This window comes from Pinus tabuliformis, chromosome 1_2 (genome assembly GCF_031772625.1).
Source record: "Pinus tabuliformis cultivar Carrire ecotype Pingquan chromosome 1_2, CPIR1, whole genome shotgun sequence".
In the NCBI taxonomy this organism is placed as follows: domain Eukaryota; kingdom Viridiplantae; phylum Streptophyta; class Pinopsida; order Pinales; family Pinaceae; genus Pinus; species Pinus tabuliformis.
Window position 1 is genome coordinate 784,737,171 of NC_142298.1, and position 17,737 is coordinate 784,754,907.

General features: G+C 34.9%; 1 protein-coding gene across 1 annotated transcript; it reads right to left on the minus strand.

Annotated features, from left to right (window-relative positions):
* Window positions 1–289: 289 nt before the first annotated feature.
* LOC149208208 (putative disease resistance protein At5g47280) lies at window positions 290–3,985 on the minus strand. The gene is made up of 5 exons (XM_089395957.1): window positions 3,048–3,985; window positions 2,539–2,951; window positions 1,964–2,319; window positions 1,519–1,721; window positions 290–1,368 (listed from the first exon to the last, which is right to left on the minus strand). Exons 1-5 carry the CDS (start codon window positions 3,781–3,783, stop codon window positions 533–535), a joined length of 2,544 nt encoding a protein of 847 aa, XP_089252083.1. The 5' UTR covers window positions 3,784–3,985; the 3' UTR covers window positions 290–532.
* Window positions 3,986–17,737: the final 13,752 nt, after the last annotated feature.

Below are 17,737 nucleotides of genomic sequence, written 5' to 3' on the forward strand. Positions count from 1 at the left end.
TGTTTTACTTTGTCATTCAGAATTTATTGTTTACATGTGCTACATTTATTGTTTACTGGCATTCAAAGTTTATTGTTTATTAAAAGATATCTGGGTATGGAAAAAATATGAAAAGACCATGAAAAATAGGAACACCAAATATCCAATGCTGAGAGATGTAACTTTAGCTTGAGACATGTTGGAACCTCTTCTCAATTAAGATGTTTGATGTGATCTGTATGTGGCGTCATCAGTAATTCAGCCACAGCTTTGCATTTCACAGTTTTATAAAATCAACTGACATATTCAATAATATATAACAAAATCCAAAAATATATAAAATCTCGAAATTCAAAATTATATACAAATTTGATAATCTTTTGTTTAACTATAGAGCACCCATCGATCAATAAACCTCAAAGGAGATAATACCTGTAAATAAGTCTAATCTTAGCAGCAATCCTCGTTTATTAACAGATTGTGCATAACACGTTAACATAGTGTATTGTTATAAGTATGTTCGAGCAGGCAGGATGATGCAGCATGAACCTCTTCAATCATCCAGCCAGTCCAAACTAAAATGTTCTTCGACCACATCCACTCTGAGATTAGGCATGGCAGAGGCTTTGATATCCAACCACTGTTGTCCGGTGTGCTCGTCACAGATTACATGTTTTAAAGACCTTAGTTTGGTTAATGCTTTAGGCAGGATCTTCAGACCAGAGCACTCTCTCATGTCCAAAACCTTTAGGTTTGATAGTTGATCAAATTCTAGGGGAAGGTCCTTCAAAGAGCTGCACAGTGAAATATCAAGAAATTCTAATTGCTGAATTCTGCAAATGGAAGGAGGAAGCATTGACAAGCTTGGACTTGCAGACAATCTCAGCAACCTAAGTGACCTTAAATTTCCCAAGTCATCAGGTAACTTTTGGATAAGATGGCAATTAGTGACAGACAACCTTTCCAGGGAAATTAAACTGCATATGTTTGCTGGCAATTCCTCCAAATCACTACAATGATCAAAGATAATTTCTACAAACTTAGGAAACTCTAGGACTTGCCCCTTGTCAAATAGAGTCATATTTCCCAAGCCCTCACAAAGGCATACAGAGAATTTTTCCAAGTTCTTCCAGGATCTACAGTACTCGTAAAGAGGAGGTAGTATCAACTTCTCAAGGAATACAGACTTAAGCTGGGTAACTGACGAAAATACTGACAGGCCTTTAAGTACTGCACGCTTTGAATTGTAATTGTACATGATAAGAACCTGAAGTTTTGGCATGGTATGTAAAAATGTTGGAAGACAGTATTGACTTGCATCAAAGAACAAAGCCAGAGCTTTCACCTCAGAAAAATCTATTTGAGACCAACCTTGTTCTTCCATTGAACCTATAGTAATGTCCCAGAAATGTAAAAGTCAGAAAGCTGAGATGCTATGCTGATAAAAATGCTTCCTTATTAAATTTGAAAATTTAGTAAATTGAACAAATAATTATTCAATGCTTATGCAGGGAAAAGAGAATAAGTTTCAGGGATGACCTGTATGAATTGAAACAAATTGAACCTTAGATGTATGCTTTAGTGCCAACCATTTTGTGGGAATAGCATCCTCTTTGGCAGGCATGAAAAGCCTCTTATCAATGGCACTATCCCGGCTTGCCAGACGCAAGGCTAAATCATGCATCACATCATGTTGATTAAAGAAAAGCTCACTAGCACAATCAAATGAGATGGCTAGATTCCTGATACATCAAAACTTGTATTAACCAAAGGTAGTGATCTGAAAAACACCTTTATCTTTACCAGCTAACACATTGATTTATCTTACCTTCTTGATTTCTAATTTTTTTTTTGCCTCTACTTTTTTGCAAAGCTGGTGCTCATCAAAGACTTTGATGGACAGCACCGCTTAAAATTAAGTTGAGATACAAATATGAAGAATGAAAAGAACAAAACAATCAGCAAATCTAAGCAAGTTCCTCACCTTGAATCGCTTGTGAGATTTAGGAGATTTCGACTTGCAAGTTCTAACAAGACCACAAAAGCATCTTTCCAATCCATTCCACGGACATATACCCAAATATCCAACAATGAATCTACACAGATCTTTCTACCCTTGGGAAATGCCCCCAAGTCCAAAAAGCACTCCTTTGTTTCATCATCAAGGACATCAATACTCGTTTCCAAGCAATGAAGCAGTTCCTCTCTGTGATGTTTTGATATAGATTCTGCTCTTGAAAGTTTCTTCTTAGCCTTTTCCCAAACTGGCTGTGGCTCATTGCGCAAAGAGCTTCCAATCACCTTGAGGGCAAGTGGTAAACCCATACACACTGCTTCAACCTACAAATATTTTACAGTTAAAACTATTGCTGGACTTATATCACAGCACACTGTGGTTGTTAACTCTCCGATTTTAAACCTATAAAACCATTTATTTGTCAAAGGGGCAGAAAATCAATCTAAATTTGAACAGTTTATAATAGGATGCAAAGCATTCGAGCAGGACAGAGAAACAAACAGTTAGGGTATGAGATTTTAAATAGTATGTCATATGCATACCTGTTTAACAACAACTTCGTCTTTTGTTGTTGGAATCGAAGGCTGTCCAAAGGCCCAGAAACAGAAAAGAGACAGGGCATCAGCCTTCTGCAACATGGCCATGTTATACACACGACTGCTGTCTGTATGTGGAATAGTGAGATCCTGCCTGGTTGTGATAACCGTTTTGCATCCCTTTGCTTCAAACAACAACTGTTCCACATCTGATTTTGACCAAACATCATCCAAAACCACCAACAACTGTGGATTTCCTTTTGAACTGAGTTTCTTCTGCAGTTGGTTGTGCGCATCCTCGATGCTCTGAAAAACAGGCCTTCGACCTCCAATTATTTTATCCCACATAATCTCCAAAAGGGCCTTTACATTTGGAGACCGTGCAACAGTTATGAAAACTATATTTTTTTGGAAGAAATCTGATAATCACAAACAGAATAAGCACTGCAAAAACCAAAAGGAAGCAATAAAAGGGAAGCATGGTGTGATGATTAAAACAGGGGAGTTGTTCTTACCTTTGACTTGGGGATCGTTGCAAAGGGCTAATGCAAGGGTAGTTTTGCCGCTTCCACCCATCCCTTCAACCCCAACGATACTAACTCCCTTCTGGAATAGGATCTGTTTGACATCATTGACAATATTATTCAAACCCACTACGAAGTTTGGCATACTCGGGACTTGGGAGTTGTCGCTGCCAGTGGACTGTTCAGACTGTTCAGACATTGGAGTATCATGCAACCCATCAATGGCGCTCTGAAATAGTTTAGTTGTGCTCATTTGATGAAGCATGAAAGAATTGGAGCTGGCATCATTAGTCATCTTAACCCTTTCCATTATAAGCCGACCCATTTCTTCAATAAGTTCAGATTGTTCGCTAAAACCCTTGAAATCCACATCTGGGTTGTGGACATCAAGGGTACGCAAGAAATCGTTGACATTCTTTTCTATCTTTTGGTTTTTCTTTCCATAGCGATACCTTCTGTATAAATTAAAGCTGCTCATACGCTCTAATTTTTTGACGAGGTGAATGCCATCTTGCAGCTGCGCTTGAATGTCTTTGAATGGGTGGCCTCTGTGAGGCGCGGGGCTTGACTCAGAAGATAGCTTGGCAATTTCATCAATGCTAGGCTTGAGGAGCAAAAGGTTTTGTCTGAGTTCCTCGCAGGAAGATTTGTTAGAAACCATACTATTCAGGATGGTTCTGGTTACTATGAAGAACTTGTCGATGATCGACTGAGAAACAGAATCCATAACTATACTGCAAAAATCGATACCAATCACTTTACTGAGAATGTCAAAGAATGCTTATATTTCAAGTAGATAGACAAAAGAAATTGCCCAATTCAACCAGATATTGTGATCAAATAGTTATCTACGAGAACCGATACCGTTGAAAAGCTGTGCCTGATCAAATTTTCAGCATATATAATGAGAGTAGATCAAATTTTCAGCATATATGATGACAGTCCAACAGCTTGCAGTGGTGGGTGGGTGGATAGTGTTTGGGCGGGTGAATTATTACTTTATATATATAATAAATCAATTTGTGGTGTCAACGGATGTTAACACCACTATCATCATTATATATATATAATTTATATATAATTTTATTTTGGGTTTTAGTTTATATATTTTTAATTTTTTATAAAAATGTTATAAATTAAAATTAAAGGATAATATTTATAAAATATTTTGATTTTGAAATGAATTATGATTTTTGGAGAAGTGGTATTGATAAGTCATAGTACTAGCTTATGGTATTGTAACAAAACCTATTTACAAATTAATAATATCCATGGTTAAGAATTTTGTTATATTGTATAAAATTAAATCAAAATAAAATATTTATAAAATATTTTGATTTTGAAATGACTTATGGTTTATGGGCATGTGGTATTGAAAAGTCACGATATTAGCCCATAATATTGTAACAAAACTTAAATTTATATTTAATTTTTAAAAAGACTATCTATATTTTTAATTATAATGTACTAGTCAATTATAAATTTTATTTATTTTATTTAATTTTATTAAAAAAATTAAATATGTAACTTTTAGAAAGATTATATAGCTTTAAATATGTTTGAGAGTATTTATATAAAATTTCGAGAATTCAAATCACTTTAATATTTTATTTTTAAAAAGAGTCGGTCTCATTTAGATAACAATCAAAAATAATAAAATTTTAGGTAAAAATAATCAAAAAAAAATTTAAAATTTATTTTAATATTTTATTTCTAAAAAGAGTGTCTCATTTTGATAACAATAAAAAATAATAAAATTATAGGTAAAAACAATCACAAAAATTATTATTATTATTAAAATTATTGAAAACATTAAATAACAATAAAATTATTATTTATTATTATTAAAAATATTAAATAACAATAAAATTATTATTTATTATTATTAAAAATATTAAATAACAATAAAATTATTAATAACAATAAAGTTTTATTGAAGAATCTTCGGCGAAAATCACATAGAAAAACTTATGTCGACGTGTTTCGAACTATTCAGTGTCTTACAAAATGAAACAATAAAACTAAAACTATTGACAAACAAATACATTTATCTAATATTTTCATATTACTTCAAAATTGGCCATCACAACATAATAAAAATAAAAATAATCTTTACAGACTCCAAAACTAATAATAAAAATTATTAGTTTAATTATTTCGAAATCAAGACAACTTGTTTTACTTCATTGCATTAAATATAAGTATTGGCATATTGAATTTTTTTATCATTTTTAATTTTTTAAATAATTTTTAATATTAGCCATTCTATTTAAAAATCCATAAAATTAATGGTGAATTAAAAAATAAAAATTTAGGTTTAAAAAATTAAAAAATTAATTTTAATTTTTAAAATATTCAATTTAATATTTATTAAAATTTTAATAAACATTATAATTTTTTTTTAATTTACAAATTAATTAAAATCAAATGAATTTAACTAGTAACAGATTACAATTTAACTAGTAAAAAAAAAAAATTATTCGGCCTGGAGTATGCTGCTTGGCTAAGAGCTCGTCTTCTTCGGACGTAAGGAAACAGGTTAACGGCCCAAGACCCAGAGGCATCTGGGAGGAGTGAAACCCTGCTCCCTTACAGACCACCAGCAGGTTATTACAGGTGGCGTGGTTTTCCTTGATAACAGTGATGAGTCAAACCGACATTCGCAAATAGCAGCCAGAGATAAGTGTTCTCACTGTTTGATTTGACCCCTAAATTTGATAGATTTTACCACCTTTGAAAAAAAACAGATTACAATATAACTTTGTCTTTCGCCAAAAAAATCATCACTTCATTCAACTATGCCAAAAACTTGATATCAGATAACGTAAAACTTTGTACTTCTCCAATAAAAATGGATGCTCTAGCACCGATGCTTATCGAATCAAATTCTTCCACGTGACATCCACTACTCTGCAATCCTGACTGTACACGTTAGAAATTAGACTTTTTAAAGAGTGTCGTGTCAAAAAGGGCGGTCGTTCAAATCGTTCACTTCCTAATCTCGATGACTTTTGTGGGAGTTGTAATCAATTTTGTTTTCAAATTCAATGAGATGATGTTTGCCATCTTAATTTATAGTAAGTAATTTTGCAGTAGTTTATTTGTTATATGTTTTGAAAGGTTTTTTTAATTTATTTTATGATTTGATTCGTTTATAAAGTTAAGTTGTGAATTTTTTATAATATAATTTTTTTGGAGTGTTTTAGGGTGTTGAATTTATATATGTAAAATTTCTATAATATGATTGCTTTGGGAATTTTTCAAGATTTTGAATTTATATATGCAGTTGAAAACTATTTTTAAATACTATATCAGCTAAAAAAATATCGTTTGATTATGGTGGAAAACTCCAAAACATATAATATTTAGACAATATCATAGTTTATGGAGATCCATAAACTGCCTTTGCATTAAGATTCACAACCATGGAAATCTGCATTCATATATTAAATTTATTTTATTGTTAGTTTTTTTAACATGTTTCTTTACATCTTAAGAAGATAAGCTCTTAGCAAAATAAAAACATTTTTAAAACAATACTCCACACCAAAAAATATATAATATTAATATTATAACTTAAATTTTTTAATATGTAAATATTTTAAATTATAATTATTAATAACATATATTTCTTTTTATTTTGAATTTGTCATGTTTTTGGGAGATTAAATTTGTTGAGGTGATATTTTTTATTTATAAAATAAAAAAAATATGCTTAAATTTTATTATAAGTATAAAAAGAAGTTTTACAATCTCTTTTAGCTAAGTAAACTGGCACTATATAAATTTATATATGGTTGGTAAACGTCAATAGACATCAAGAACACTTATTTCATGATACATTTCACATTGTCAAGATTAAAACAATTCATAAAAATGAATTAAATTATAACTTTATTTCAAATTATTATTATTGTAATTAATTTTAAAAAGATATTAGTATATGAGTTAAACATATATACATGTTTTAAAAAACACATCATAAACCCATGAGGTGTAGATCACTTGATTTGAGTGGGGTTTAGTCCTTGCCAAGTCTTGGTTTCAAACCTCTTGGAGATGGGTTGTACATTTAATTTTCTTCAATGAGAGATGAACTCTTCTTCCTTTGTTCTAGCATCATGTGCTTCTTCAACTTTATCTTCTACCATAAAGATTACAATGCTTCAATATACCATAAAGATTGCAATGCTTCAAATCTATTACTAGAGGGAGATTGAAGCCCAATGCTTCAAATCTATTACTAGAGGGAGATTGAAGCCTACTGGAATGAGGCCTCTTAGGTAGATGCTTCTTGCGCTTCCTTAAAACGAACTTGAATGCTCCTTGCTCGACATTATTTGGAGAAGACAGACTGAAGAAAGTTGAGACGCTAAAGCTTTAGAATAACATTTTGCATAGTGTCCATAATTGTGGGAATAATTGCATTTACAAGGAACTTGGTCATAATTCGGGGCCTAAAGGTGGGACTAACCCTCGAAATCAAGATGTTTCACTTCTAGTAGTTCTTTTGCAAAATCCATTTCAACACAAATTCTAGCACAAGAGAAGTTATTCTCCTTGGGATTAGAATGTTACAAAGCCAGCTCATAAAAAGATAGAAATATAGATCAACGCCTTCAAAATAAGCCTCTTCAAGGGAGCAACTTCCTTTACATTACACAAATGGACAATTCTTCGATGATACAAATGACAATGCCTCCTTTCTATATATAGGAATCTAAGGGGTCATAAATTAATCAGAGTCGACATAATAATAATAATGTAAGGGCACAACAATAACAATAGTGGGCTTCTATGGGGCACAATAATAACAATATGGAGGCTATATGGGCACAACAATATAATAAGGGGGTTGCACTAATAACAATAGGGGTTACACTAGTAGTATAGGGACCTAACATGCCCCTCTCCTTCAAAAAGTGTTGTCTTCAACGCTTGAGTAGTTTTGGATGCTTTTGTATAAAATTATCATCCATCCATGTGGAATCTTCAGCAGGTAAGTTCTTCCACTTAATGAGATACTCTGAAATTGATCTATTTCGTAGTTGTCGATTTCTCGGTTCTGTGACTGCTTCTGGTTCCAATATGATTTTTCCTTCCTTGTCAAGTTCTGGCAATATTGTTTGAACTGGGATCTTCTCCAACTTTTGAATGAGTTCCCACCCTGCTTCATCATTCTTCCATTCATCCCTTGCTTTGTTTATCGAATTTGGTTGGATAATTATACCAACCTCTAGCATTTCTGCAACCATACGTTCAATTTCACTCCTTTGGGCATATGGATATCTGTAAGGCATGATTTTTGGAGGAACACTTTCTGGAATCAAATGAATAGCATGATCATGATCACGAATAGGTGGGAGGCCTTTGGGAGTCTCAAATACCTTGGAATGATTGTCCAAGACTTTTTGGAGATTTGGAGAAATAGATGATTTCGATGTGGGAACCTATAGCGAACATAATTGTGCAATTACGCCTCTTTGTTCTTTCTTTAGAAGCTTTTTCATTCCGTTAGAGTTGATTATCTTTCCCGGTTTCCCTGTGATACCCCTTAATTCAAATTCCTTTCCTTCTGAAGAAAATTTCATGAAAAGTTCTTGAAAATTAAAAGCTATTGTACTTAAGGATTGTAGCCATTGGACTCCTAGTACAACATCAGCACCACCCATTGGAATGGAAAGCATTGGGCTATTCAATACATATTCTCCCATGGATAGCTTGATATTATGGCACTTTCCAGAGAATTTTATGGTTCCTCCACTTGCAACTATCACTTGACACTCTGGTGCTAGATATAGGAAGCAATTCAATTCCTTGGCTATCTTACAATGAATAAAATTATGGGTATTGCCCGAATCAATCAACACTATTACCTTTTTCTTCTTGGTATGTCCTTCTATCTTGATAGTTTGAGGAGTGGTAATTTTGGCCAATGCATTACAAGATACAGTCAGATTCATTTCTTCTTTCTTTAGGGTTTGTTCATGTTGTATATCCTCTTCTTTTGACGTTTCTTGTTCCTTTTCTTCCTCCTCTTCACAATCTATGTAAATTAATTTCTTCTCAACACACTTATGACCTTTAGTGTATTTTCTATCACAACTGTAACAAAGCCTTTTTTCTCCTTTTTCTTCCAATTGTTGTGGTGTCAACCTTGTAGGTTGTGGAAGGCTAGGGGCAACAACACTTCCATCCTTATAGTTGTGAGTGGTAGGCTTCCATGTTGCCATAATTTTGCTTTCCATTTTTCTTGCCAACCTGAATGCCTTCTCCAATGAATCAAGTTCCCAAAGGCGAATCTCATGTTGGATGTTATCCTTTAAAGTCCCTATGAACACATCAATCTTATGCTCCTCTGGAATATCTTTTACCCTTATATTCAATTTTTGGAAGTCCTCAATGTGCTCCATCATTGAACCCTTTTATTTGAGGTTTATCAATTGGCTAAAAAACGTGTTGCTTTTTGTATCCTCATAATGTGCTATCATTTCTTCCATAAAAATTTCCCAAGTGACAATTTGTTTACAAAAGCAAAGTCATTGATACCATACAAACGGATTTGGTTCCAAATATAAAGTTGCAATGTGTACCTTTTGTGTGTTTTGCACATTATGGAGATCGAAATATTGCTCCATCTGTAGTATCCATGTTGTTATCACTCAGATTTTCCCTTAGAAGTTATCAAAGGAAGGGACACTCTGAGGTAACCACAATCCAATCTTTTAAGTATAGAATCTAGCCAAACTGTACTCAGAGAGGGCTCTCTCTTTATGATTTATCTTTGTTTTGTGAGATATTAGGCTACCTATGAAACCTTGTAGGGGATTTTTGGTTGGATGGTAGAATTCTGGGAACAGATGGATAAACCAAGGCCTTCAAGTCAATGACCTATGGAGTCAATCGAATATTGGCTTAATTGGATCAGATCACTTACCAAAGGGAAAACTCATAGGGCAAGATAGTAAAACGAAAGGCAAATGTCAAGTTCAGGTGGATGAGATGGTTTTAACCAGGGAGAAAGGGCAATGAAGAATATTTTAACCGGGGTCAAGATGAGGAACATAAGAGGCCTATCAACAAAGGGCAATTAAGACTACTTTGTTCAATTGAGCCAAAGGGATAAACTACGAAGTAAGGGAGCATTCAAGAATTCCCTAACTATGATAGTCTAGCAAAAAACATTGAGAAGATAAATAGTTTAAAATAGAGTGCAGTAAAGCAATTTCTGAAAAATCATTACTCATTTATCATTCAGGTTTTATGAAAACACATATGATTATTAATAAACAGAGGAAAAACAATAATAAACAAGAGATATAGAATACTTATTTGATTTTTGTTTGACACAAGTATCCCGTGAACAGTCTTTACTTTATTCCTTGATCCAGCAAGCCATACAAGTCTTGGTACAATAGCACTTCAATCCTAGAAGAAAATGTCTATAGAAATGTCTTTGAATCCACCCCTAATACTTCGAATAAAGAAGTATTTATACAAAATTTACATCAAAATATCTCATAACTAAATGAGATTTATTCTAGGAAAATAAAATATCTATTTACACAAATATAGAGACAGATGGTCTCGAATATAGTGACAGATAATGAACTGATTTTTGTTGTCCCTGTTTTTGTTGAAGGAGCTGGAGGTATGCTCTACGAATCTGCATCTTGTTGTTGTCTTAGTAACTCTGTGTTGGACATCTGATTTGATCTTTTTAACTGATACTCTTTCACTATACACCAGTATTCATCCTTTTTACCAAAATTTATTGTGGTAAATATTTCTATTTACCTCACTGTTTACCATGGTAATTTATAGGATGTCAGTCATGTTGGACCACCAATCATCCTTTGGTATTCTTGTTTTTTTTAGCTTCCTGTAAATTTCATTTGCTTCTGTATATTTTACAAAATTGGGTTGTACTGGGAATAAGTGCTTTACTTCATGTTCAATGAAAAAGAGGTTCTCTAAACCGTCGTACAACACTTTCCCTGTTGGTAATGCCTTGGCTGAAGATGAACTAGCTTGACTGTCAGCCTGCTGATGTAATTTGTTAATGTACTCAATCTGAACCATTAACTTATCATTGATGACTAAAGGACTGGGGAGTCCTTTCATTCTTAAGATGTCAAATTTCTTCATGAACTCATCTATATCTTCCTACATGCTTTGACATCTTCGTTCCAGGCCTTGCATCAGATTCCTTTTGGTCAACACTTTCTTTATTTCAAGGATGGTAGCAGTCCTATCCTCAATGTCTAATTGTTCTAACTGTTGCCTGTTTTTACTGTTCAGAAAATTGATTAATCTGGTAGCTTCCTCAGGTTTCATGCCCAACTCTTCTCTGGTCTTCTTAATTTCTTCAAGAGCAAGCTTTACTAAATCAATCTGTTCAAAAATAATTTGAATTGATGACCAAATATCATTGATGGAATCAATGATATTGGTCCACAATATTTTCCTGATGTCTGTCAAAGGCTTTTCAAATGATAGATCCTTCTCCAATGCTTTAATTTGTTGTGTCATGCTTTTGTTTTTCCTTATTTCTTCTACATAATTCATCTTGGATATATCATATTTCTGCTCCAAAGTAGTGAATTTCTCTTTTACTTTCTGCAGCTCTGTGACTTGGAGTTTCATTTCTTCCATGGACTTAATTAAGTCCTCTGTGCTCTGTGTTGATGTACCTGCCTGTGATGTACCTGTTGTCTCTATGGGTGCAGCTGTTGCCAAAGGAATGTTTGGTGCTAAAACAGTTGCCAGTGTGGAAGGGACTACTGTTGAAACTACTGGCACTACAATTTGAGGCTATGTGGTTGACTCACTCTACCTTGACTACACTGCTTTCTCCAATTCCTGCTCTGTTTCCTTTAGTTTCTCATTTAACTTAAGGACCAAGTCCATAAGTTCTTCTTCATTTTTCTTCTCTATCACTTCAGCAGTCTGAGGGTGAATGAGTGGTGGCAACTTCAACTGTTTTCTAAGTGCAGCTATGTCTTCATTCTTTTTCTTAATTAAGCTTTCTGCTGCCTTAACATCTTTTGGGTCATGACCCAACTCAATTACTAACTCTTCCAATGATTTTATCCTGTTATCTTTTGCCTGTGAGGAGGCTTTCTCCAGCTGCAATTGGGCTGTAGTGTTGCTCAATGAATTTTGCAATCTATGAGCCATCATTGCTTTGCTAGTCAGTGTTGAGTAGACCATCTCACCTGTTTTCTTATGTAGTTCAATCTGATCAATAGAGTGGATTTCTTTGTCCATGACTTCAAAGTCAATTTTGAGATAATCTACCAAGGATTTTGGCTGCAGCACTATGGGCTTTAGGAAACTCATTTGCATTTTTCCCTCTTTGATGTCAAAGGCTGACATCAATTTGGTTTGGTTTAAAGGGGCCATCTTTAAGTACTGAGCATAGGCTTGGGCCTTCAGTTGCTCATTCTTTGTCTTAATTTCTTTAAACTTCCCCTTTATATCTATAATTTTCTCAGAAGAAGACTTGAGAGATGAAACTTCTATGCTCTGTTGTCTTTCTAGCTCTTACCTATGTGAACTTGAGGGTGTCCCACCTGTTGGGAATGTTTGTAAACTATCTGTCCATTCTTTTCTCATACTTTCTGTATTTTCTCTAATGAATTCCTCCTCTGAATATGGATTCATCCTTTGCCTCTGCGGGTATGCTTGGAGGGGTACCTGCTTCCCTGTCTCTTTTTAGATTCTTTTCCTCATTTAGAGGAGTCTGTAGTATTGGAGGATGTCCCCTATTAGTTTGAGCTGGATGTGACTGTGGTGGGTCCAACTCTACAAAGATTTCAGGTTGCTGCTCTGATTTCTCTGGCTGTTCTGATGTAGATGGACCTGTTTCCTGAGTTTTCCTCTGTGAAGGCTCGGCTGTGGGAGCACTGGTTTCCTAGGCTAGCCTTTGGGAAGACTCTGCATGCACTTGTACAAAGGAGTCCAGGTCAAGTCTTTTCTCCAAATCTTTCATCACATTCTCAACTTCAACTTTATCACTATCTTGCTCTATCAATGTCCCTTCCCTCCATTCATTCATATTAGCATATTGTTCTATTTCAGGGATGCTGTGATGGATATAAGGTGATAACTTGTGTTTTATCCTTCTATCACAGATGAAACTGTGAGGATCATAGGCCCAAGCAAAGCTTTTCTTTAAATGCATCCTCCTCTCTATGATTTGTTCTGCTTCTTGCCTTGCTTTTCTGTTGTTGCACACAAATGGGCCTAAGTGGTCTTTGATTCTCAGCTGGGCTTTCTTCTTTGCTTTCATGAAATGGATTTGATCAGAGTTGATTATTTGCCTATAGTACTCCAGGGAAAATAATCTCATGGGGACATACTTGGGCAATTTGTAGGGAGGCAGTTCACACCCATAGACTCTGATCTCAGTATGATTCTGGTATAAGTACCAGTCACCTATCCTATACTACTTTGACAACTGAAGGATTCTTTTGATATCATCACTGATTCTAGGAGGAGAACTTCCTATCAGTATGGTAGTTATAGGATGGACAAACTGATCAATGAAATCTATATATGAATAGGAAGAGGAGGGTGAGAAGTGAAAAATAGAGGTCCAGAAAATGACTGACCTAGGGCTACCTTTTGTATCAAGCTTATGCACAGAGAAAGGGAACTTGTCAGATTGATAGTAAAGGAAGAGGTGATATATGACTGTAGAATACTTAAACACTCTCTCATTTTCTAGCCTCATGAACTGGTCATGGATTTTTTCAGCAATGAATGCAGCATAGTCATATTTGACAGTAGGAGGCTGTCCAGGGGTGAAGATAGACATGAGAACTAGGGTCAATTCATCAACAGACTCACTAGTATTGAAACCTATAATGGTAGCTATCATATTAACGATATTTCGGCCCATCTCAATGAAGAAACATGTCAGATAGGGAGGGGGATCTTTTGGTGGATGATTCTTATCCATGAAGGTATGTCAAATACCGCTGAGTTCAAAATTACACATTTTGGTGGATTTTTCTAGTAATTATCCAATGGAAATGGGGGTGAGGTTCTGCCAGGCTAAAGCTGTAACATTTCATTAATTGAATCAGTAGTTTGGTAAACAAGACTGACTGTTCGGAGGACATTATGGCTCTAAGGTTAGGGTTATAATTGGCCTGACATTGGTGGATGATGTCGGGGAAAATGTGCACAGAAGGGAATATGTACTTTGGGAGATTTGATTCCCAAAGTCCTATGGTATCAGAATTGTTTATGTAATCGTCTCGGCATCGACAATATACTTTTAGGGGGCATTTATCAGGTTCAAGGTCCTTTATTTGGAAGTCTTTATCTGCTAATGGAAGGTAATCCAAGTCTTTATGGGGAGCATTGACTGGAGGTACATTGAGGGCCATGGGGGTTTCCATCCTAGTTCTTGTGTTTTCAGGGATGAAATTGGGATTTCCAATGAAATTGTTGAAAACAGAGGTGTCTGGGAGTTTTAAATTAAGCTTAGCAACTCAAACATACTGAAAATTTTGGGTTTTAAAGAAATTTAGAGGAATTCCAGTATATAACAGGGTTTCCGGGAGAAAGTCTGGTAAATACCTATTTCTGGGCAACTGGTAAGGATGTTCACGTTCGTAGGATGCACACAGTAGACTGGAGCAGTGTTGAAAGGCAATGTTCAAGGTGGTTGACAATTTGGGGACAAACTGGTTGATTTGGACGTACTGCGTACATGCATGGAATTTTTCTGGATAAAGGGCGAAAAATGGATTACCCTTTGCTTTTTATGCAAAGTCAATTTTTTGGCGGGTTTGGCGACAAGGGTAGGTGACGTCAACTTAAGTATGTGACGTTTTGTCATTTGTGGGAAGCGGTAAGCAGGTTTTATCGCACCACTTATGGGAGGTTGGCGGTATTGAGGGGGGGCCGCGAGATTCCACTTATCAACTGACACGTACCATCGGCGCTTTTGGGAAAATCGCTCATATTGCACGTATAATGTCCGACCAAAAGGCCTGCACGATATGAGCGATGGTCGTTGGATCTGGGAGATCTGATCTGATGGTGGTCAGGGATTGGGAAGTCACTGGTGTTTAATGGAGGGGGGCCGACGTTAATTTAAAAACTTTTAATTACATCGGGGGTAATGCGATTGGTCAAAAAGTTATTAATTAATCGTGAGGATTAATTAATCCTTTATTTAGCATGGCGGGGGTCGGGGTTCTTAATTAGTCACGGGTTGACTAATTAATCCCATTTATTCAAACATTATTAAGGTTATTTTGCAACCGGGGGTGGGATATGTAATTTTTTGGGATTTTTAATAATAATACGTGGAAAGGGTAATTCTTTTTCGGGATTTAGATAATAATACTAGTTAGAAGTTAATATGATTATGGAATATGAAGTGCGCTAAGTAAAAATGTTTCCGAAAGCATTTCATCATACAACATTACTTAAGTTATTATGAGGGTTTAGAGATAAAATGTTTCAATTTCCCTAAGTAAAATAGGATTTTACATAGGAAAAGTTTTATAAAGGGAATGAGTGACTTTATTAAGGGGTAATTATTGATGAAGGGGATTTAAGTACTTTAGGCATTCCAAATTATTGGGCTGAAGGTCCAGTCCCTCCAAAAGTCAGGGAAATGCTCTGAGCCCCTCTAACTTGTTTATAGGTACCTTTAGCACTTAGGGGAAATTAGTGAATTTTTATAAAAAAATTGAGTAAGGAAGTTAATTAATTTGACTTTGTTTCCTTGATGTGATGTCTCCAATGTGAGTTGTGCTTTGTCCAAATGATGAAAGCAAAAGATTTAAGCATTAAACTTAACCATTCACCACACATTTATTCTACAATCATCATCTACTTACCCTACCTACTTTATCCTAACATTTTCACTTCTTTATTAAGGTGCACTTAGACTGGCAAACTCTTTTCACACTTTCTTTTCTTTTACATAGTGATATCTATCTAAAACTACACTTATTACATCCAAGGGCTCAGATTAAACTATTGAGCTCCTTTTATTTACTCTACCTATCTACTTATCTGCCAAGATTAAATAGTTTGGTCAGATTTTATTCTCTATCTCTAAGCATGAAATTCAAAACATGGAATAACCAAGATTAAACTATTTGGTTACCATGGATTGTGGCATAAGTAACAAGTTGCACACAATCTTTATTATGCATAAAGTAAATAGTAGTGGCATTTAGACTTGCACACTTTCATGGTCTTTTCTTTTTGTTGGGGTTCATTTTCTTTCATTTTTTGACCTTTTCTTTATTCTTTTTACCCTTTTATTCTTTTTCTAGGGTATACCCTCTTTACATTTTTTAATTTTTTGTTCTTCACAAATATGAAAAACATTTGCAACAAGCAAAGGTATGAACATATTTCAGAGTTAAACCAAGTCAATCATGATATATGACACCTATTGGTATAGGGGCATAACAGTGGCTCCACTTGGGGATGGTTTTCCCTGGTGGAAAGTCAACAATAGTAGATCAATGGCCTTCTGAAAAACTTTGGTTGTGCTCTGCAATCTCCCTCTTTCCTGATGCATTATTGTATGACAGTAATACTTCTGAAGCTTAGGGCCTTCTCTTCGGGCTTCAACTTCACAATTTTACCATCCAATCAACACTGAACATTATAAAGGATATATTATGTACAGTTAGAAATCTAATCAGAGTTAAAAACTGGGATCAAAGTAATGTTTCAACATCCGACCATTAACTAGTCCTCCTTCAAGTTCTGCACCATCTAACTCTTTAAGAAAATATGCATTGTTTCCTCTAAAAGCATATATTATATATGGTCCTTTCCACAAGAAGTCAAACTTCCCATGTTTTCCTTTGTCCTCCCTTCTGGAATCCCATCTTAATACTTTGTCTCCTAGATAGAAATCTTCTGCTTTGGTCCTTCTGTCAAAGATTTTCTTGAGTTTTTCTTGTAGCACTTGTGATCTTTGGTACACCTCCTCCCTGGTTTGCTGCAAATGGATGGTCTAGTTTATCCTTCTCTGTATATCATTTGGTTCCACTTGAGCTTCTTGGAGTATTTTCATGATAGGAACCCCTAAAGATGAGGGAAAAACAGCCTCCATGCCATATACTAGCTCGTAGGGACTGGTTCCAATGGATTTTTTGGTTGTAAGCCTGTCTGCCCACAAAGCATTGATCAATTTTTTGTTCCAAGTTTTCTTATTCTCTTCCAATAGTTTTTTGATAATATTAATTAGACTTTTGTTGGAAGATTCTGCAAGTCCATTCCCTTGAGGATAGTAGGTTATGGAATGACCCAGTGTGATATGATACTTGTTATAGAAATTAATCATTTTCTTTGACCTAAATGCTGCAGCATTATCTGTGATAATTTTTTGGGGGCAACCAAATCTGGATAGAATATTGGCCTCTAGAAATCCTATGATGACAGTTTCTGTGGATTGTCTGGAGGGAATAGCTTCTATCCACTTAGTAAAATAGTCAATTGCAATAAGTATCCATTTATGTTGGCCAGAAGAGGGTGGATGAATTTCCCCAATGAAGTCAAGACCCCATTGTTGAAAAGGTTTCTCGGTGGAAATGGGTTTCAATGGTAAACGTAACAATTTTCTTTTCCCTTCAAATATTTGGCATTTGTGGCAGGAAGTTACAAATTTCTTTACATATGCAAACAAGGTT